Source organism: Aedes aegypti, chromosome 2, assembly GCF_002204515.2.
Source record: "Aedes aegypti strain LVP_AGWG chromosome 2, AaegL5.0 Primary Assembly, whole genome shotgun sequence".
Taxonomy (NCBI): Eukaryota; Metazoa; Arthropoda; class Insecta; order Diptera; family Culicidae; genus Aedes; species Aedes aegypti.
The window spans coordinates 70,953,695-70,977,842 of record NC_035108.1 but is presented as its reverse complement, the minus strand read 5'-3'; the positions used below and the strand labels follow the sequence as shown (position 1 = coordinate 70,977,842).

General features: G+C 36.0%; 1 protein-coding gene across 3 annotated transcripts in view; it reads right to left on the bottom strand.

The window, feature by feature from the left end:
• Window positions 1-24,148, bottom strand: part of LOC5566222 (LON peptidase N-terminal domain and RING finger protein 2) — a 246,215-nt gene that overhangs the window by 22,984 nt on the left and 199,083 nt on the right. For all 3 annotated transcript variants that reach the window (XM_021841182.1, XM_021841184.1, XM_021841183.1), the window contains exon 3: window positions 9,184-9,302. In XM_021841182.1, coding sequence (XP_021696874.1) covers window positions 9,184-9,302 — 119 coding nt within the window. The remainder of the gene's footprint in view (window positions 1-9,183; window positions 9,303-24,148) is intronic.

Sequence of the window (24,148 nt, the reverse complement as noted above, 5' to 3'; positions counted from 1 at the left end):
CTTCCAGCGGACCTTTTGAAGAAAAATTCAGTAATACAGTCAGTGACAAAAGTTAGTAACCAAATGCTGTTCTGCCATACAAAATTTCTAAATTTGGGCATCTGTATCTCAGCTTCTGGTAGGCCGAATTGGCTGAAACTTGGATGACGAACCACAAATAACCTAAAGTTTTGTGTACGGTGAGCTCATTGAATTTCAATCATTCTCCGAAGAGTTTCAGAGGGTTGGTCAAAGAGAAAAATAAGTAGCCGACAGTTTTTTCAATTTAATTAAAAAATGATGAGTTGTAAGTGGTTGATGTGTTCTGCAAGTGTGTGTAACCCCATTGTTTCGGTTACTTACTTTTCTCTTTGGCCAACCCTCAGAAACTCCTCGGAAAACGACTGAAAACTTCATTAACTCAGTATACACAAAACTTCAGGTTACTTGTAGTTTGTCAATTCGGTCAAATGTCAGCCAATTCGGACAACCATAAGCTACAGATACAGATACAGATCCCCAAACTTGTGTATTTTATATGAAAAAAACAGCATGTGGTTACTAACGTTTATCGCTGACTGTAATTCGTGGAGTGCTCTAGACATTTTTCTAGAAAATAATATAGGTATCCGTTAAAAAACCTGAAATCCAATCTCCTCGGAATATCTCTAGAAATTTCATTTTAAACTTCTGCAAGAGTCTCCGAGTATTTGTTCAAGAACCATACTATTTACTACTTAATTTTCTTCAATTCTATGTGTAAACAAAATACTTCTTTGATAACACCAGAGATTTTGTTTAAAATTTCTGTATGTTTTTTTCTCCAAATCAACAAAATACTTCTTTGATAACACCAGAGATTTTGTTTAAAATTTCTGTATGTTTTTTTCTCCAGTGAGTTCTCAAAGTAATTTAAAAAAAAAATCGTTTAGAGATTTTTCTACGTTTTTTTTATTACAAAAAATATGCAGAGATTCGTTAAAAAACTGAGTTTCCCAGATCCCCTAGAGAATTCTTCTAGAATACCACCGATAATCCCAGCAGGTATTCGTTCAGAAACATTTCCTTAGAAAATCTCCCAAGAAGAGTTATATTTTCGAAAGAGGTTTTCTATAATTTTTTTCATTAATTATTTTATTCATTGTCTTAAAGAGTATGTGGGAAATTTATTCCTAAATTCTCGATGTAATGTTACAAAAAAAAAAACTGGTTGCGTTATATTATAATTTTAAGTAATATATTTAATATTTAATTTTAATATATTTTAATTTTAATACCGTTCCAACTAGAATGGGTAATGCTGTAGAATACTCAAACTTTTTCAATACCGGAAATGTCAAAAACAACATTAGGAATGACAAAAAAATGTCGTCTTTCTAATAGAGGGTGTCACAGAAAGGATGGGCATGACTATGATAACGAATATTACAATATTTTTCCAAACAAATATTTTTTTTTATATTTTTGTATTTTTCCTTGGGGTAGTTCAAATGATTTTTGTGAAAATTTTGTTTGATAAAATAACCATTTAGATTAACATTTTTCACATTATAACATGTATTCTTATCTAAATAGCACAGACCCTACTTTTGAGTTTTGTTGGATTTTAACTAATAATAAATGTTTTTATCGAAATCCTTCGACGTGGTGAGTTCAAGTTCATTGTATCACAGATGTTGCACAAGAATTTGTGTTTAAAATTTTATCCGGCTTCGCTAGAAAGTACTTGAAAAAAGATTAATTTAAAAAAAAAATCGTTAATTTTTCTCTCCACATGAGTCAAATTCACGAAATTATGTATTTTCAGGTATTTTCAATATAAATAAAAATATAGGCAATAAAAAAATTTGTAAATTGACGCTTATATTGAGCTGTAAGGTAATCCAATCCGCATGGTTATTAAATTAATTAACTCATTACGCGTGGTAAAGATGGTCAAATTATGGGTAAAATTATGAAAAAATCCACGTGCTCGGCTGGGATTTGAACCCAGGACTCTTGTATGCTAGACGAGCGCTTTACCAACTAAGCTACTGCCTCTCTGTAGTAGTCATGTCGTCACTTGAATGAGAACGACACGTTGATAGCCTTCCCACATCTTTACTCTTCCACAATACAGTAGTTGAGCGGTTCCACAGAAAATGACGACTTTTTTCCCAAATTTCATTTTTATATTTTTTGATTTGGATGAAATTTTGCACATGCTTTCTTTATGCCCAAAAATGCCTTTTTGCATCATCGGCTCGCCATTTTGACTCTAGCCTTACTTTTGAGAAGGGCCTAAGGAAAAAATCCTTAATAATTTTCAAAAAAATATTACTTAGAAACGGTTTGTCCGATCAGTTTGGTGCCTTCCGCAAAGTTTTAGGTTATTGTTGGGACTATCTGGAAAAAAAAATATACACTGTAAAAATATTTTTTTTAAAATTTTTTATATATCGAAAATAAAGCTTAAAAATCAATTTTCTCAAAAATCGTATTTTAGATTTTTTTTATTTTTTTATATGTTAAAGTAGACAAAAAATAAAGTCTTTTGCACAGTGGGTCAAGCTGGAGAAATCATGGACAAAAAAGTTATGATTTTTTAAAAAAAGGTTGATTTTTCAATATGGTCTAAATAAACTTTTTGAATGCTTTTCGACCCGATTTTATGAAAGTACGCAAAATTTTCAACAAAAAAAGGTATATGAGAAAATTTTGCTAATTGCTACCGAGACATTTGAAAAGTTTATTATGACCATTTTCAACAAATTCACCTTTTTTTTAAATCATAACTTTTTTGTCCATGATTTCTCCATCTTGACCCACTGTGCAAAAGACTTTATTTTTTGTCTACTTCAACATATAAAAAAATAAAAAAAAATCTAAAATACGATTTTTGAGAAAATTGATTTTTAAGCTTTATTTTCGATATATAAAAAATTACAACATTTTTTTTACAGGTAGTGCTTCGAGAAGCCCAAGCAGGACAGTTCGGTTTTGCGTCGTCCGATTGATTTAGCTGACGGATTCGCGCGTTTTCGTTGCCGGAGAATTTTTTTTCCCCCTGTTTTGGAGCGTCTTGCTGGGTAGTGCTTTGTGAAGCCCAAGCAGGACAGTTCGGTTTTGCGTCGTCCGATTGATTTAGCTGACGGATTCGCGCGTTTTCGTTGCCGGAGAATTTTTTCCCCCTGTTTTGGAGCGTCTTGCTGGGTAGTGCTTCGAGAAGCCCAAGCAGGACAGTTCGGTTTTGCGTCGTCCGATTGATTTAGCTGACGGATTCGCGCGTTTTCGTTGCCGGAGAATTTTTTCCCCCTGTTTTGGAGCGTCTTGCTGGGTAGTGCTTCGAGAAGCCCAAGCAGGACAGTTCGGTTTTGCGTCGTCCGATTGATTTAGCTGACGGATTCGCGCGTTTTCGTTGCCGGAGAATTTTTTTCCCCCTGTTTTGGAGCGTCTTGCTGGGTAGTGCTTTGTGAAGCCCAAGCAGGACAGTTCGGTTTTGCGTCGTCCGATTGATTTAGCTGACGGATTCGCGCGTTTTCGTTGCCGGAGAATTTTTTCCCCCTGTTTTGGAGCGTCTTGCTGGGTAGTGCTTCGAGAAGCCCAAGCAGGACAGTTCGGTTTTGCGTCGTCCGATTGATTTAGCTGACGGATTCGCGCGTTTTCGTTGCCGGAGAATTTTTTCCCCCTGTTTTGGAGCGTCTTGCTGGGTAGTGCTTCGAGAAGCCCAAGCAGGACAGTTCGGTTTTGCGTCGTCCGATTGATTTAGCTGACGGATTCGCGCGTTTTCGTTGCCGGAGAATTTTTTTCCCCCTGTTTTGGAGCGTCTTGCTGGGTAGTGCTTTGTGAAGCCCAAGCAGGACAGTTCGGTTTTGCGTCGTCCGATTGATTTAGCTGACGGATTCGCGCGTTTTCGTTGCCGGAGAATTTTTTTCCCCCTGTTTTGGAGCGTCTTGCTGGGTAGTGCTTTGTGAAGCCCAAGCAGGACAGTTCGGTTTTGCGTCGTCCGATTGATTTAGCTGACGGATTCGCGCGTTTTCGTTGCCGGAGAATTTTTTTCCCCCTGTTTTGGAGCGTCTTGCTGGGTAGTGCTTTGTGAAGCCCAAGCAGGACAGTTCGGTTTTGCGTCGTCCGATTGATTTAGCTGACGGATTCGCGCGTTTTCGTTGCCGGAGAATTTTTTTCCCCCTGTTTTGGAGCGTCTTGCTGGGTAGTGCTTTGTGAAGCCCAAGCAGGACAGTTCGGTTTTGCGTCGTCCGATTGATTTAGCTGACGGATTCGCGCGTTTTCGTTGCCGGAGAATTTTTTTCCCCCTGTTTTGGAGCGTCTTGCTGGGTAGTGCTTTGTGAAGCCCAAGCAGGACAGTTCGGTTTTGCGTCGTCCGATTGATTTAGCTGACGGATTCGCGCGTTTTCGTTGCCGGAGAATTTTTTCCCCCTGTTTTGGAGCGTCTTGCTGGGTAGTGCTTCGAGAAGCCCAAGCAGGACGGTTCGGTTTTGCGTCGTCCGATAGAGTTTGTTGACGGTTTCGCGCGTGTTTTCGTCGCCGGAGATTTTTTTTTTTCCCTTTGTTTTGGAGCGTCTTGCTGGGTACGTATTTGGGAAGGCCCAAGCAAGACGGTTTATTTTCGGGACGCCAAGAAGTTTTGCTGTCAGTGTCAGTTTTGTGTTCAGTCGAGAATGGATGGCCAACTGGTGAGTTCGTTTCATGCTTATGATAACACATATTTTCTTGAAAGCGTAACTTTTATGTAATATTAAAACAAACTTTGTATGGTTTGTCACTATAGGTGTCGGCATTATGCTTTTTTCTTATACAATTTGAATATACATATATTTTTCTCTTTTTGACATTATTAAAAATTATCCTTTGAATTGTTCGACATTGTGAATGTTGACGTATTTTCTAAAACTTCTACCATATCGAGACAAAATGCACAGTAATACTCATATGTAATTTTCAAACAAACTATGTATGGTTCGTCACTACAAGTGTCGGCATTATTCCTGTTTCATATAAGTTAAAATATATACATGTAATTTTCAGTTTTCGTCATTAATAAAAACGTCTTTTGAATTGTTCGACATTATAGATGTTGACGTAATTTTTCCAAAAACTTCTCGAGACAAAAATACAAAACTAGCTTTAAATACAAGTCGTATATTTCCCCCTTGTCCATGGATCGCATCACCGACCAGAGGTGACTCCCAGATCTTTTCCTTCCTCACTAATAAACACCCTTCCCGTGGTGATTGTGGAGATGCAGAGGTATTCTCGGTCTCTAGAAGCAACAATCATTACACCCTAACATTCCTTCCCCATCCCAACTGACTGTAAGGACTTGGCCGGCGCCGTTATTGATCAATAATATTAGATCTGCTAAAATTGCACTTCGAGAGTAAGCGGAAACTCCCATCCCTTATTCATTTGGATCGTAGTGCAATTCTTACCAGTTCCGATCAATCACGGAGTAGCAACCATTGACATGTACAGTCAGTTTATGCTATGCTATGCTATGCTATGCTTTATTTTCGATATATAAAAAATTACAACATTTTTTTTACAGTGTATTTTTTTCCAGATAGTCCCAACAATAACCTAAAACTTTGCGGAAGGCGCCAAACTGATCGGACAAACCGTTTCTAAGCTATAATTTTTTGAAAATTATTAAGGGTTTTTTTTTCTTAGGCCCTTCTCAAAAGTAAGGCTAGAGTCAAAATGGCGAGCCGATGATGCAAAAAGGCATTTTTGGGCATAAAGATAGCATGTGCAAAATTTCATCCAAATCAAAAAATACAAAAGTAAACCGACATTCGAATTCAAATGGAACCGTTCAGTTGTGGAAGCGATGTAGGTACGATAGACAAACAGTTTCAACACTAAATAAATCGCACTCGCTCTTCTCGCCTGTGTATTTAACATGAGATGGATGGATATGGGTTATGAAAGGGGTCCGCGTGGTCTGTAGGGATTTGAATTCTATACTTGTAACCAACTCAGTTATTGGGTCACCAAGTGGCTCGGTAGCTTAGTTGGTAAAGCGCTCGTCTAGCATACAAGAGTCCTGAGTTCAAATCCCAGCCGAGCACGTGGATTTTTTTTCATAATTTCACCCATAATTTGTCCATCTTTACCACGCGTAATGAGTTAATTAAAAAAAAATTGATTTTTACAGGTTTTAACGGATATTCAAGGACTTGGTTTGACCCTTTTTTAAAATCGATCACAACTGAAACCGGATTTTTAGCTTCTATTCAAATTTCATATAAGTATTCCAGTAGTTTATGATTTCCAATAAAATAAGCTATAGTCTGATCATTTATCGTATCAGCAATGATGAATATATTTTTTCAGATTTTTATTGGACGTACTTTATGACCTAGCACATTTTTTTTTACAACAAAGTCGCTCAGCTTTAACGCGATTTGTGCAGACCTGGTTAGATGAGCTTCCAGAAATGTTACACCATGTACAAACAGGTAGCGGAAAAATTACTCAAAATTCAAAATCTGCTCTTAATGATGCGAGAATAATATGTGTGAAACTCAGATTTTTATCTGCACTAGTTTCGAAAAGGCAGTTTGGTAAAGTCGTGCCCATATTTTATGGGACACATTACAGCCTTTTAATTCAGAAGAAAATCTAAGCAAAAGTTATCGAAGCTGGTACACGAAAGACGTGGAAGAATTTTGCACAATTACCTCGAAAATCCAACATAGTCAGTAGAAATGATCGCGAAAATTCTTAAATTACCAAATTCAGTACCAATTTTACCGTGTAGAACGTAAGGTGAATGTATCGGGTAAAAAGTTTAGGCTGATATTTTTTTTCCAATTTGAAGTTTTGACAAGCTTTCTGCGGTTATGTAAGAAAAACATCACCGGTTTTTATCACTACTCAGCACAATTATATGAACAAATTCACAAAAAAAACTGTCTTCAGATAGAATTTTCCCATTTCTTCATTCGAAGGTCCCAAAAGGTTCTAACCAGACTTAGCCAATTGTCATTACAGACCTTACGTCATAGAATAGTATGTCCACAGACAAATAGACAAATAGCACTTAGAACAAATCGCGATCTAAATCATACTCAAGAGAACATGTACGCCCAATGCTAGAATCGATGTGATTGGCCGATAGGCCAACAGATGGCGGTAGTGTGTAAACGTCAAACACGAACAAATACAATGCGAGCGCTGCGGGTGGTGGATTGACCACCTACAATTGAAATGACTTTCCAAAAAATCTTGCACAACATATTTTGCTGACTTCTATGATACATCCGAACAGAGAAACTTAAATCCACTCGTTGGATTTCTAGCAAGATTTTTCTGCTTTTAATCGTGAAATTAAACACATTAGTCCATTAGACGGAATACAGCATTCAAAGCTTATAATCTCAGTCAGAGAATTAAAAAAAATCGAGGACACAAAGCAGACTATTTTGGCCAAGGATACTCCCACACCAAGTTGCTAAAATCTGACGGACACTGTCATATTTTCCAACAGATGGCTTCCCATCGCCCCTATATGTATCATTCCTTCTGGCCACTCGAGCGCCGCTACGCATTTAGCGTTATCTTGAATTTCACACGCCAAGTCAGAAAGTCATTCAATTCCGATGTGCCAGTAGTGGCATTATGTAACCAATTTATCTAACGAGAAATAAGTTGTTCTCGGCAATGCACCGCGCTCAAACCCGCAGCTGCCACGCCGCCGCCGCCGCAGTTCTGCATCAGCGCAGTAGGTACTGCATGGGTACTGCATCAGATGACGACAGAAGGCGGAAATTCTAGTGGCACTCGAGAGAGACAAACAACCTGTCTCAGGTAACGGTACTTGTACCGCGTACTGTCGTCGATCGTCGCCATAAGCCCTCGCCAAGGTAGGTGGGTCACGGTGTTGTGAGAGTCCGTTATTACGGGAAAAATGGCCATCAATTTGTCACCCAACATTTGAAAGATATATAATTCAAGCACCTTCTCCGTGATTTAAAAAAAAATCTAAGAGGAACACGAAAGCAATCGTGGTTTGGAGGTTTAATATTAAGAAAAGATATTCAAATGGTTACGATCTCACTGGGACAGCCTGCTTCTTAGCTTAGTGTTCAATGAGTACTTCCGCAGTTATTAACTGAAAGGTTTCTTTGCCAAAGTTGCCATTTTCGCATTCGTATATCGTGTGGCATGTACGATTATACTCTATGCCCAGGGAAGTCAAGGAAATTTTCATTACGAAAAGATCCTGGACCGACCGGGAATCGAACCCGGACTCCTTCAGTATGGCTTTGCTTTGTAGCGGACTATAACCACTCGGCTGAGGAAGCTCTACTCGAATACTAGAATAATTCCAAATTGATAAATATTTTGTTTTCCTTAATAACGGTTCCAGACACACCGCGAAGGTACTTATACGCCTCCACTCCTCGGCAATGCACTCGCGATGAAATCATTAGTTCTGCACCCAAGTGGAGAACGATTACGATATCAATTACTCGGGCTGGCGGCAATGACAGAGGTTTAGCCGTTCTAAAAATGAGAAGCTGGCACGCCATGAGATTTGCTTATTATTGTCACACACTCACACACATACGGGGGAGGGGCGGAGAAAGATGGCGACGGCGATAATGAAATTAAAATTGCTCCCGGTCGCGGTCAAGTGAGTGGTATTTTAGCTACTCGGGGACTCGAAAACATGTTTACAGGAAGTCGTTCGAGGGACAATCGTCACCATCATCATCATCAAACATTTCAAGTATCTGTAGCTAGTACATTCTGTAACTGCCACCGTGGCCTCCTCCACGCAGAAATGCAGAACAGTAGGAATAATCTAACCCATTAGTCCCCAAACATTGGGATGCCAGGGGATTTTTTTTTACAATTGCAAGAAAAATGTCGTCTACTTTCAATCAGGGTATGCAAAATACCGAATGATTCCGTCAAACACACTCCGAAACGAAATTCCGTGGGATTACACGAGACTATTCTATGGATGATTCCGGGACGAATTGCTACAGATGAATCACTGCAAAATTTTCAAGATTTGTGGAAGGAATCTCTAAAAGAGATCTTGAAATTGCCATTCTTGAAACTAAATCTAGGGCTGAGAAAAAGCCCATAATTTACAATTGTGCTCATAAATTCTGAAATTTCTTCCATTCTACTCGAATGTCTTCTAATTAAAGACATGCTCCCCAATCTGGCAACTCTTCTCCCCATACTGACCTTGTACGACGTGGGACGGCTTTTGAGGGCGTTGTCGGCGTCGGCCAGAGCGCTTTGGTAGTGCTGCAATCGGTACAGGACCTCGGACCGGAGCAGGAGACCTTTGTGACTGTTGGGTGCTGTGAAAAAGAGAAAAGAAAAGAGTACAAATACACGTAAGAATGCTGCAATTAACACAGGAGATGACTGTTTTCTGGGTGCAGGCAGACCGCAAAAGGCGAAAAATGTGATAGCAAATATTGATATTATCGCCATAACCGTCAGTCCGACCGACTGACCGACCAAGTAGCGCCAGTTAGGTGGCCCATTTTTATATGAAAATAAAATCAAACCATAAAAATCTTAAGTTAATCTTCTTCTTTTTGGCATTACGTCCTCACTGGGATAGAGCTTGCTTCTCAGCTTAATGTTCAATGAGCACTTCCTCAGTTATTAACTGAGAGCTTTCTTTGCCAAAGTTGCCATTTTCGCATACGTTTATCGTGTGGCAGGAATGCCCAGGGAAGTCAAGAAAATTTCCATTACGAAAAGATCCTGGACCGACCGGGAATCGAACCCAGACACCTTCAGCATACATTTATTTATTTGAACCATTAGAAGCTACTAAGAAAGATTAAGCGAAATCCATTGAGCCTAAGGAGGATCAAATGCTTAAAGATTGTAGGGGGAAAATCGACCCAATTCTACGATCCAATCAGAAAGATATATCTAGGAAACCTAAATAAATGTTATCTCGATATTTTTGGTTGCAATCTCTTCTTCATTGAGTAGAGAATCTAAAAATCTTTAACGAAATAAATTAGGCTACTACAGCGTCAACTATAGACAAAAATGTAATTGTAACATCAATTTTCTCATACCTTCTTCAAGTTCGTTAAGACTTGATGGATTGTGTAGAAATTTTCACAGTAGCATCTGGGAATCAAAATGAATAAATTTGGAGAGTGTAACTCAAGGTTTTTTTGCACTGTGATGATCACGGGCCACCCTAACCACCACCCTTGTGGTTGCACGAACTTTCTTTATCTCGAGCAAACGAAAGGGAGCCGAACGACATTGATAGGATCATTGTCGTTGTCGTTGGTAGCAGTGGCAGTGGCAGTGACTAGGTACTGGTTCCCAGAGTTGGGGAGTACAAATTGGTGCTAATTATTCCATTAGCTATGCAAACAAGACGCGCGTCTAGTTGATATCTACGTTACTACTGCTACCTATAACTAGCAGTTTGAGGTTGGGCGGTGTCCCCCTTGAAGGGGAAGGTTAATTACACTATTTGGCGGTGGTCGGCGTCGTCGTTGCACCGAGGAATATTGAAAACCCTGGGGCGGTATAGCTATAGTGGAGGGGGTTTCAGGCTCTCAGGCTAGCGGAGCACTTTTTAAAGCTCAATTGTGTCGTGGAGCACCTTTTTATTATCGCGGCATCATTCCATCAAAAATCGAGATGATACTTATAAACTTTTTTTACTATTTTATTAAAAACGATTAATTCTAGTATGGAAAAATATTTTTTTGTTGATTGGGAAACTGCTTCGTTACAAAATTAATTGAAAAAAAAAACTATTTATATTATTATGTCAAAATGATTCTGTAGTAGAGTATGGGGCTCTCAATCAGAAAGTTCTTGGTTCAAATCCCTCTCTGGTGTTTTTTGTTTACATTTTTTCAGGTTGTTTGTCAGAACACTGTAAAGAACGCGCGAGTGATAATTTTAAGCATTTAATTTATGATTCCAATTAAACTTTGCGTCCCTGACCTATTTATACAATCAACTTTTCGTGATCTTTTGGCTCTAATTTCCATAATCTTCAGTCGATTTAAATAAAATTTCGACACAACACTATTCAAGTTTCGTGACCTGTATTGGGAATTACAGTCGGACGATCGGTTACGTAATTATATATTGAAGGTCATTTGAGACATTTCCATAATTATTTTGCATGGATTGAATAAATTGTACAGTGTTTGTAGCTCAATCATAAACCAAAAGTATATTCCAACGGACTCTCTGGAATCGGTTCCTGGGGTATCAGTACGGGATCAAAGTTTGATTGACTAATTGTATGCAACATAGGCTCATCCACAAGTACTTCTGGAATATCCTAGAGCTGATTCCGGGACCCTGGAAAAGGGTTGCGATGCCTGCAAACCCTGTCATGCGACACATCAATGTTAAAGGTTTTTTCGCTGAGAGTATAATATGCATCAAATTTAGATGAATCTTAGAACCCTTTGTTCTATTAAATTACTTAATTTGTATCATATTATACTCCAACTGAAAAAAAAAATTGAAGATTGATGTGCTGCATGATATGCATTGCAATAATCGGATTGATATCCTTTTCCAGGGTCTCGGAATTGGCTCCAGAACATCCCAGAAGTACTTGTAGATGACACTTATGTTGCAAGAAATTACTAAATTTGCATTATATTATACTTCTGGTTAGAAATCTGGAAATTAGAGTCAAAAGAACACGAACATTTGGTTGTGGAAATAGATCAGGGACACAAAGGTTAATTAAAAGAAACTCAATACAGACTAAATGAGTACCAAAATAGCAACAAAATTTCAGAAAATCCGGTCGGGCATTTTTCTATGAATATTTTTAATTTTTGGAAATTACAACTTTTACTTAATTCAGGTATTTGTCAAATTAAAATATTGTTCGATTTTTTAACGACCTTATTAACCCTCTAATACCCAACCCCGCCTTTAGACGCGGTACACTTTGGAATTTTCTGTATTTTTTCGTAGCTCGGAAATCAAAATGGTTTTATTTTTGGCTTATACCTTGACTCGTAACAGGCATATTAGAAAAGTTTTTTATGACTTTTGAAACTTTTTTATATTTTTAAAAATTGTTTGAAAAATTGCATTCTTATATAACCTACAAATGCCTGGGCTTCATTTAACGTGTAATATAAAAAATCGTACCTTTTTCTATTTTTCTACGATCAACCTATCACAAAAGAAGAGCCTAGTGGTATTAATATAATTTCAAACCTGTTTTTCCGTTAATTACACGGAAAATAAAATACGCTCCGAAAAAAAATAAAAAATTAATGTTTTTAAAAGTACCGTAAAAATTTTAATTTTTATTATCGGCAAAAATCAACAACTAGAAAAGGCTTCAAGAAAAAATGAAAAAAGCTAGGGATGTTCAAAAATGAAAATTATAAAAATCAAAAACCAAAATTTAAACATTTGCGAATAAAAATAAATAATTGCCCAAAACGTGTTTAGAACGATTTTAGATAGCGAAAAATAAAACTTAAATCGAAAATAAAAATTTGGGTATTAGAGGGTTAAGGAATTTATCAATGAAAGTTCAATACATCTTCACGAATTCTAATTGGATTTTTTTAAAGATAACTCCAGAAATTTCACCAGAAACTTCGCCTTTCATTTCATAAGAAATTATTCCAAATTTTATTTAATTAATTTCTCAAGAAACACCTTGGAGTTCATCAAGTGATTCTTCACTTGATTTTGCTAGGATTTCGTCTACGATTTCCATTCAGGACGTGTTCAATTTCTCCAGATATGCCTTTACTAATTTCTTTGAATTTCCTTCAGGATTGTCATTCAGTTTTTTCAAGCTTTCAATCAAGATTTTTGTAGGAACACCGTTAGAAATTATTCATCCGAATTTTCTCCAGAGATTCATCCGATTATTTCTCCAGAACACCTAGCAAAGTTTTTTTTTAAGAATTCACGAGCTTAGCCAATTTTTTTTTCCAGGGATGCCTCAAGCAATTGAAGACATTTTCAAGGCATTACTGAAAAAATCCGAAAACTTCCGTTAAAACAAATCCTTCAATAAACTCTGCTGAAACTTCTGTAGAAAATCCTAATGAACACATACTGAGGAAGTCTTGGAGGTTTTTCTGAATAAATAGGGCCCTTATAGCCCTTTCCCAATTTTTGTGCCAAACGTTCAAATTAAGGCCAGAAACAAATATTTACTTGATTTTTCATTGATTTCACGAACAAAGATGACCGTACGATTCTGAGTTGCTACTCCGTGATTGAGAAGAACAATCGAATTTGCACAGAGGTCATTGTCAATGTGCACAAATCGAAAGCTCAAAATTTAAAAGTTAGTAACGGCTTCAACCATATTTTTATGGAAGGGAAGGAATGTTAGTTACACAACTTTTCAAACGTTTTCGTTTATTTTAGTTCAAAAAACTATGTTTTCCTATTTCGAGGTTTTTTCACACCCCTTGGATTAAATTCAAATTCTGGTCAAATTTTGTTTTCTGTGTATCTTTCGAATTATCAGATAAGAATAATTTCAGAAACCCTCTTTCGGATTTATCCATTATGAAGATTTAATTTTAAATAAGATACAACCGTTATTTTAGTGAAAAAAACTGCGAGAGTAGTAGCAAGAGCACACTGCATCGTGTGTGATTTTATCAAAAAACTAAAACCCTATTGCTAAGGAAATAATCGTACACTGAAACAAGCGTTGAAGTAATGGGAATTATGAACAAGTTTTTTTTTTTTTATAATTTATTGTATTGAGATTAATGCTTTTTATTTACGTTTTGTTCCCTCTCGATCCAACCGCATTGATAGCCATGCGGTAAGCGTTCGCGCTTGACAATCGTAAGATCATCGGTTCGATTCTGGCCTGCTGTAAGTTTTTAACTTTGATATAGTATTTTTTACTGTTGAAATGGTGTCATGGTAAAATTAAATGCACAAAGTATTTCAAATAAATGGAAGTTTAGTGTATTTAATTTAACTTTCTGATATAGTATTTTCAACTGTAGCGTTGTTCTCAGTGTATAAATATCAATAGGGTTCAATCTTTTTGGGGTTGTTCCTATCTAACATTTCGGAACGGATATGGAGGGATGTGACAAAATCTCAAAACCGCAAAAATATTTTTGGACTCTACACGGAAAAAAACTCTTGAATGATTGACGTAACTTGAATGATTGAACGTAATCCTGAAAATTCTTTGGGGGCGTTCTTTGAGAAACTTTGAACAGAATCCCTGAACAAACTTGCGTGGTAATGGTCAGCATATAAGGGGTGCGAACAAAGACAAATTAAAGACCTCCATGTCCCTCGCAGTTGCTCAAAATTTTATGGATCATAAGGTAATCTTGAATGCCGTGAGAAGTGTATTGCGATCTGTCAAACTTGGGTACCTTTTGCACTACCGAGGGACCAAATGCAGCACTAGAAGTGATACCCAATCTGAGCCCGAGTGGGACGGACCTGGTGCGAACTCGAACATTTTTGGCATTCAATTTGAACACAAAATGTTTCACCATTGCTAACCGTTGTTTGTTTGCTTGTCTGGCAGGGAACCATTTTCAGGATGCACACTTAAAACGCTTCACACAAAGTTGACGTTGGCAATAAGTGCAATAAATCGTCTGACACAGAATGTTTCTGATCGTACATTATTTATACATATTTTTATATAAGGTTTTAAAACTTATACATAAAAAAGACCAAGTATTATGTTTCTCCAAAAGTTGGCAGTTGTTGTGTCACATAAAATGTATAACGTTTTTAATTGTTTGGAAAATCTGCAAGAGTAATCGTGGATGATATGTTTGAGAAATTTCTAGATAAATTTATGAAGGAAGTTGATGATGAATCATTGGTCGAATTAATTGAGGAATTCATGGAAGAGTTTTCAGTAGATTTCCAGGAATAATCTCTGGTAGAATTTTGCAGAAATTAATGCCGCATATGAAATCAAAAAGAATCCACATGAAAATTCCTGTGGGAATCACTTAACCATCAAAGAAGGAACTCCTTGTATAATTCTTGTAGGGTTTAATGAAAAACATTTGACGAATTTCTTCAAAACCTTTGGTATAAACTTTTTAAGAATTTCATGGAAGAAACTTTGGAAGATCTGCTAGAGTAATTTCTCAAAAAATCGGTTGAAAACTGGAATAAGCGGAAAACCCTCAGAAGAATGAGCATTTTGGAACATTTTCAGAGCAATCCCTATCGAAATTCCTTGTAAGGCGTTTCGAATCATATTTCTCTATACGGATGAAATAGGGAGGTCAATAATTATTAGAATCGCCCCCCATTTTATCTAATTCATATTTATGTACCAAATAATAACTATATTTTGTTGAGATAGTAGATCAGTATCTTATCTTATAAGTGTACCAACAATGACACTGATGGACTGATGAAGTACTTTATATGTAATGAAAATGTTAACCATTTTTGATTCAAAAGCATATATGGTCTGCGTTTAGGCAGACTATACTAGGAGCTATTATGGCCTTGTAAAAATATGTGAAGGACTTCATAAATTTTGATCTTTTTGACGCTTATTCAACACAGATGTTCAGCCAACTAGCAAGGTTTATATTCTGCAGTCAACAATGTTTACATTTTGTAGTTATGAATACTTAGAGTACGTTTTTTTTATCTTCAAGAAACACTTGGTATCCTCGACCTTGAGATTCATATAAGAGTCATGTAATGTCATGTAACTATCATACTCATTATCGCGGCGCTCATTTTAAATCCACATCCAGCAGCGGTAACGCGCAGATAAACGCAACGTCAAAATTCAAGTAGGTTTGGATTTGTTCGTTCTTCAAGGACTCGAATTCTCCTCTCGAAGTAAAAATCTGAAACATTTTGGATTTTTTTGTTATGACTGCGACGGTATATCGACATATTCAGAAAATCGCATTCTTTGGATTTTTCTTGCAGAGCACAATAGCTCTTCAGTAACAGTTAATCTATTGTTTTTTTTTAATTGTGCGAAAAAACCCGAATGCCAACAATAAAAGTATTAGCTGCCTAACTTTTGCTTAAATTTTTCTATAAGTAAGTCACCAAAACATTTATTACGATTTTGAAATATTTGTTTTTGTTTCATAGTTTCTATTTTGAAAAGAAAAAAATATCCATGGCAACAATCTACGTTATCTACGTTATCTTTGAGGAAACTCTCAATTTCTGATTCATGTTTTGAAATTTATCTCTTACAATCGTCGAGTTTTGTTCACCAGTATGCGCCGCCGCCATCTTTTCGAATCCAACATGTTCTAAGGAACCGTTGGATACTCAAACGTATTGAAATGCGGAGACTCAATTGATCTTGACTACTGTCAAATCCATAAGGTGGGATTGGGGTTGCCATATACGTGGTTTTGTCTAACATGATTTTAAAATGGCATGCTTAGAGATACAACAAACTCTCAATAACTCGATATTGAAGGGACCATCGAGTTAGGGAGGTATCGAGTTATAGAACACAAAATCAGTGCCAATGCGATCCAGAGGACCATCAAGGTAGCCATGAACACCAACTTTCACTATGGTTCTCTAACTTTCATGCTCGCAGCTTCAATGCTGAAAATGGTTTATTTAGTACAAATATTAACAAATTATAATTATTATAATTACATACATTTTGGTGTTCACTTCGCACTACTAAAGAAACGGGCTTCCGAACTATTCTCTTGTATAGAACACTACTGACTATTCATATAATTCAGTGTTGCCAGTTTCACAAACAATTTCCGTCACAACAAGCATAATTATTTCTTTTCCAAGGCTTCGCAGAGAACAAAGTGCTTCGGGGAGCACGATCTGAAAACCACTGCCATAGTGGATGGTGTGACTCTGCAGCGAGTAAATTGATATCAATAAATCGTCCTTGAGAGGAGTGAGTGGAATGGGAGTGGGCGAGTGCGGTAGTAATGCAGTTGGTGAGTGTATACTGAGTCTAATCATTATGTCTAGAGTCACGCTACAGACAGTCATCAATGCGGATAGAATCGTGCTGTGAGTGTGTTATTAAATGAAGCAGTGACAGATTCATGGCAAACCCTAGGGATTCCATTAATGAAGGTATTAATTCATTTCAGATTGAGTATTTCTATTCTCCGGTTTTAATTAGTCTACTTACATATGAAACAGGGTAGTATTTAGGTCTGAAACAATCGTACTTTGAACCTTACACATCAACCACTATGCATTCTGAATAATGACTGTCATTCATTTGGAATGTATTGGAATTTTGAAAATTTTGAGCCCAGACAACATTGCATTAACGAACCGTGGTTTAATGCACAAGATCACTAATTTGACGTTTGTGTAGTGCCAAATTCACGCATTGCCATACTTCTATGCTCATTAAACACTTGAAAAACAAAAAAAAAAGCTTAGTTCAGCACTTACTAACCTACTTTTGTTCACAAGGCGATAGCCTTGGCAATAATATTTTGCCAGACAGACAATCAGCAGAGGAAACGTGAAACGCGGATAACACAGCAGGTGAGGTGATATGGTGACATTGAACCTTCCAAGGTTGCTTTCTGTCAAGGTAAAAAGAACAGATTTTCGTTCGGGTGACCATCGTTTTTGCCGTCGATGAGTAGATCGAAGCAGCTAGGGCACACTATTATGGATCACCCAATCATGATTAAGGGGGTAGGATCTGTCATTGATGTCGGAATTTTCAACAGCAGTTTATTCGTTCAAAATCAAGAAAATTTACAGGAAAATGTGTTCACTATATTCTGTTCTACAACCGGAACACAGTGAGCACATTTTGATCGAATCATTTTCAGTTTTGAACAGAAAAACTGCTTTTGAAGTTTCGATGATTACGATGACGGAGCGTTGATCGTTAATAGCCACTCTTTTCCACTTGCAATTCTAATGAAAATGACCCATAAAATAATGATCACTGTATGTATGGCTTAGATTTGATGATAGCCGATACTAACCTCTGTTTCGACACTTGTACATGGATAAAAGGCCTCTGCACTGTTGATATCGTATGGGATTTTTATGTTTACTTGCCTTGTTGTTTATAAATTTCGTGAAAGAGTAAAAGGGAGTGGTGCATTTTTGTGCAGAGCCCCATTGCATAAAAAGTCAAATAAAAACGTAGTAGTCGTGCTTAGAACTTTCGATAAAGGTTTTACCGGGATCCAGAAAATAATTGACGAGATATCATTAATCTAACATATTTTATTACAGTTAGGGTAACTGATCCAATGTTCATATAATTCTGCTTTATGCAAATCCTTATTGAAAAAGAGATTCAAGTGTAACGCTTCCAATGACAAATTTATTTACAAACAATTTTTGCGTTAATTACAATTTTTCACGTTTTGACAAGGAAAGCTATATGGGTCAGGGTGATACCTGTCAACAAGTGTCACGACTAAATCATTCTCGTTTAGGGAGCACTTTAAAAATAAAACATTGGAAAATAACGGCGTTATTGTTGATGTTCAGCTTCCCGTTTTTTACTAGCTCATGGCTTATTCCAGTCACTCCAATCAATTAGGCATTCTGAAATCAAACTTTCTATTCCCGAGCAAAATATTTCCTTTCAATCATTCTTCAACCCCCCGAAAAAAAAAGTTCCATTAATCCAAAACTCGTGCAATCACAATCACCTCACCGTCAATCTGCGTCGCAAAAGCGTTCCAAAATAGAACCCTCCTCCTGTGACTGTTTTTGTGTTGATAAAACGCTTCGCGTGTCCGTTCGGGTGTTTGCACTTTCCTTTATTTGCGCGTCCCCAATTTGCCACGAGATGACGCTGGCAAGTTTTGTTCGAATCGCTCGCCTACTGCTGCTGGACGGTCGGATGGACGGGAATCACCGCACCGCGTTCTCCGAAGGGGGGCAGCAGCACAACCGGGACTCTTTACTTATCATCATCAAAACAAACAAAGGCGGCCACGATGAATAGGCGTTAAACGATTACCACGACGACGACAACGACAATGGCGTGAAGAAGAAACCGCGCGTCGAGCACGTAAACAATGTTTTCGAAGTCACCCACCAATGGAGGGGATGCGATATTTGGAATGGTTTATTGAAAATTTGTGGAAACGAAAATTTGACGAATACCACGGAATCTGTTGAAGTGAAATTTATTGTATTATTTATTTTATTTCATTTCTTTCCGTGGAATCTTTGGTTTTTATATTTATTTTTCGTAAATTTGTTCCGTGAACAGAAAACAAATCTACTCTGTTACTGCATAAGGGCCATATGCGATTTCTCTTCATCGATCCTCTCTTTCGCTAAATTGAATAAATCCGTAAAAACTCTTGTTAATAAAGTAAGCTATAGTGATTCTTCATCCTACAGGATGATAATATGCTACGAAAAGAGAATCATAAATCGATAAATGCAGATAAGCCATTATGAAAAAAAAAACAATACTGAAATTATTGACCCTTGCAGTTTTTAATATTTCATCAGGAAGATTCCTTTAGCTTTTTACGCAATTCCGATGGTGGTTCGACCGATGCCACCCAGATAGTTGTTCTATCGTTTGTGCTAAGTGTGATTCTGATGAGAAATTATAGCAGTTATATAGGTGTATTTAGTGCTTTCTTATTTTGCGAAGAATACGTTTTGAATTGTGTAAACCGCCTGATCTTTGTTCTAGATGTCGGAGTGATTCTTTTAAACCAGAATCAATTGTCCAGTTTCACTCTTCCCGTTCAAAGTGAATGAAAATCATTGTGAAAACCGTATCTTTATTCGCCGGTAACACTTCAATGGTCGCACTGTTGTAGTTCGTACAACACGTGTAAAAAACCCTGTTTTTGCGATGACAAGTCGCGTGACCAACGGAATCATTTGTTTAGATCGGATTTGGTGAGTTTGTTCCAATTAAAGTACTTATTTTAAATGAATCGGGATATTTCGGAGGCAGGGTTAAATTGTATTCTCGTTTCAGAGAGCGATCAATGGCGCTTAAACCAAAGCTCTTTAGCTAGGACAGATGGTCGAAATACCTGTGACATTAATATTCTTAGCATCGTCTCACCCAACGATTCAAGTCCGGTCGTATCACTTGCTTATAGTGAATCCTAGACCATTCCCTTATCTATCATCAAACTCCTTGACATTTATGAGGGCGTTGGTGATTCGCTGGCCATTCTGTAAACAGATGTCATATCATCATTATTCTTCCCTCTCCTCGTAACGGAGAAGATGGACATGGCCGGCAATGGGAATTGTCATGTCTTTTCATCTTTGAGCTCCGATTTGACAGCTATTTCATCCAAAATAGTTTTTCATTAGTAAGTTGTAATAGGAGTGGTAAAGTAAATAACATGACAGTTTTCAGTATGCAATCTATGAGTTACCACGCAACACAACGCAATTTCAACTAATTTTAATAAGTTGAATTAACGTGAAGATGAATCGAAGCCAAATCTCAAATTTTCAAGAGCACAAATCTGGAGAACCAAAAATCCGTTTAAGCTGAAAACTTAATCGATTGATGACTAGCTGGGGTGTTCGGTTCTCCAGATTTGTGCTCTTGAAAATTTGAAGTTTGGCTTCGATTCATCTGCACCTTAAATTAATTAATGATTATTTGAGATATTTCTCAACGGAGTCTTGAAATATTTGTCTAGGCATTTTTTCAGGGCATGTCTCCACGGAAACGTCAAAGAAATTTTCAGAATTTAACCTCCGATGAAAGTTGTGTAAATTCTAATGTTATCCTTGTTTAATGGAGATTTCTGAAAGAATTCACGGGCTGTTGAGGAAGTTTTAAAAGATTTCCTAGATATGGAGTACAACCTTAAACACACACAGGTGCGGGCCTTCAAACAAAGGTCGAACAAAACCTCAAATACGTCCCAAATCGCTTGATAATGGTTATAATCTTATTATTTTGAATACCTGTTTTCACCCCGTTTGAAATAACTGTCAAATTGAAAATTCGGTTTTCTAGTAAAATTTGCCCAAATTAAGTTTTTTATGTCGTTTTCTTTCAAAAGCTATTTACACTAAACAATTGTTGTATTGCAGAAAAGTGTGCATAAACCTGAACAACAGATGCATTTATAACTTCCTTCCACCAATTCAAGTAAAGTTTGAAACAATTTATGACACATGATGCAGATTTGAATGATGAAATAGATAAATTATAATGAAAAATGCAAATAGAATTTGCATAATTTTAAAAAATTACGAGTTTTTGAAAGAAAATCAAAATTTTGGAGAAAGTCTGCAAAAAACATGTTTTGCTCCAAATCACAACATAACAATTAAAAAAATATGTAATTATGGTCAAATCAAAGGCCGATAACGCTTTTATGATTTCGTTGACAGCTGTTTGAAATTAGCTAGGTAGACCATAGTTGATGGATTTTAAGCAGCCAAATTTTGCTGACTTTCCCACACTTAAGGTGCGGCAAAAAATCGAAAACAAAACAGATAAATTTCAAAATTTTGGAAAATCGTATTGAAGCCTATAAAAATATTAACAGGTGATTTTGAGAACATAAATTTTTGAGGTTTTGTCATGCCATGCGCCACTGTTTTTGAGAGATGTTTTAAAAAACTGGTAGAAACATTTCTAGAAAAAAATCGAGAGGAAGTTTATGGTCACATATCTAATTCATTTAAGAATTCTTCGAATAGTTTTCAACAGATTTTCTCGAAAAACCCCTCGAGGAATTATTAGAGTAATTCTTGGAAGAAACAGTAAATAGGGTACACAAATTATATTGAGAAAACAATATTGTAGGGTTTCATGGAAAAAATCCTGAACAAATTGTAAACAATTTAGAGAAAAAACTTCATGTTTTTTAAATATTTTTGTGGGAGTCTTCGGAATATCCGTTAGAGTAACATCTGGAGATTTTGATCAAAGGATTAGTGGCAAAATATCTGGAGGAAAACCTAGCATCTCTAAAAAAACAGTCAAAGTAACCCTGAGCAAGTTACTGGAGGTAATAACGACGGGGTGCTCAAGTATTTTCTGAAGCAAATTGCAGGGGACATTTCTGTAAGTATCTTTTGAAAATTTCCTGGGAGAATTGGTTAAGAAATGCCTAGAAGAAATTGTGCATAGATTCCCGTAGGACTCCCTGAAAACATTCCAGATGAAATCTCTGTAAAAACCCCTGGGTTAATTCCTTAAGCTTTTACTCGATTAATTTGAGATGAAATTCTTTACGATCAGTTGAATAGACGCGTAACAGTCTTTGAAAGTTGCTCTGGAGCCTGTTGAATGTTACAACAGAATTTACTGCAAGAAGAATAACAAAAAAAAACTTTAGGCACCGTTCTGATTGAACAAGCGACTTTAGAGACCTGACTATTTCCATGTCATATCGGTCAGTCACAAAACTCGACCATCTTCGATTTGCAGTAAATTTTGCACATGTTTGCGGTATAAAACAATAAGTATTTTAAATAGAAAAATCGATCATTTTGACTCAAGACTCAATTTTTGAAAAAATGCTTAGAAATTTTTGCATGCAACTTTTTTAAAAACTTCTAACTCCGAAACTGTTGATTTTGGAGAAAAATGTTCTATGAAGAAGTTGTAATGAACCGTTTGGCCTATTATGAAAAAATAAACAAACTGAAACAATTATTTATGCCTTTTCATGAAAAATTCAATAATAAAACCTAAATTTAAAATAACACAAAAACTCCATTTTTAATATTTTACAATTTTTAACTATAGAATTTTGATAGTAAACAGATGTTTGGGACAAAGCCCATGATGGAGATAATAAAAAAAAAAATTTCTAAGAACAACTCTTGGTTGATTTTTAAAATTTAGATATTTTGATTAAGTATTGATAATACAATAAGCATCTTGAAATGATTGTAATATATAAATAGTTTCTCTAGAAGCAGCCATTTTCGAATTGTGTCATGTTTAATGCAAAAAATATTATTTAAATAATAAAATAGGCCATTTTTACTAGTTATTCGCGATTCTGCTTACTATTAAGATTCTCTGTTTAAAATAAGAAAATATTAAAAATGAGGTTTTGTAATTTAAAATTAAGGTTTTTTTTTTAATTTTTCATGAATATAAATAAAATACTTTTTCAGTGTTTATTTTTTTTCTTCTAGTCCAAACGGTTCACTACAACTTCTACATAACATTTCACTCTAAAATCAACAGCTTCGGAATTAGAATTTTTCAAATAGGTTGCATGTATAAATTTATATGCCATTTTCGAAAGTGATTTTTGAGTCAAAATAAACAATTTTTCTATGGAAAACTTTTTTTCTACCATATCAAAAACATGTGAGCGGTTCCACAGAAAATGACGACTTTTTTTTCCCAAATTTCATTTTTATATTTTTTGATTTGGATGAAATTTTGCACATGCTTTCTTTATGCCCAAAAATGCCTTTTTGCATCATCGGCTCGCCATTTTGACTCTAGCCTTACTTTTGAGAAGGGCCTAAGAAAAAAATCCTAAATAATTTTCAAAAAATTATAACTTAGAAACGGTTTGTCCGATCAGTTTGGTGCCTTCCGCAAAGTTTTAGGTTATTGTTGGGACTATCTGGAAAAAATATACACTGCAAAAAAAATGTTGTAATTTTTTATGTATCGAAAATAAAGCTTAAAAATCAATTTTCTCAAAAATCGTATTTTTGATTTTTTTTATTTTTTTATATGTTAAAGTAGACAAAAAAATAAAGTCTTTTGCACAGTGGGTCAAGATGGAGAAATCATGGACAAAAAAGTTATGATTTTTTGAAAATAGGAGAATTTTTGAAAATGGTCATAATAAACTTTTAAATATTTTTCAACTCAATTTTATGAAAGTACGCAAACTTTACAACAAAAAAGGTATACGGAAAAATCAGGCTTACTTTTACCGTTTTAAAGATACAGCGATTATAATACAAAATTATGATATAATTTTCAATTTTCGGTCATTATAATATAACTTAGAAACGGTTTGTCCGATCAGTTTGGTGTCTTCCGCAAAGTTTTAGGTTATTGTTGGGACTACCTGGAAAAATATACACTGTAAAAAAAATGTTGTAATTTTTTATATATCGAAAATAAAGCTTAAAAATCAATTTTCTCAAAAATCGTATTATTGATTTTTTTTTAATTTTTTTATATGTTAAAGTAGACAAAATATGAAGTCTTTTGCACAGTGGGTCAAGATGGAGAAATCATGGACAAAAAAGTTATGATTTT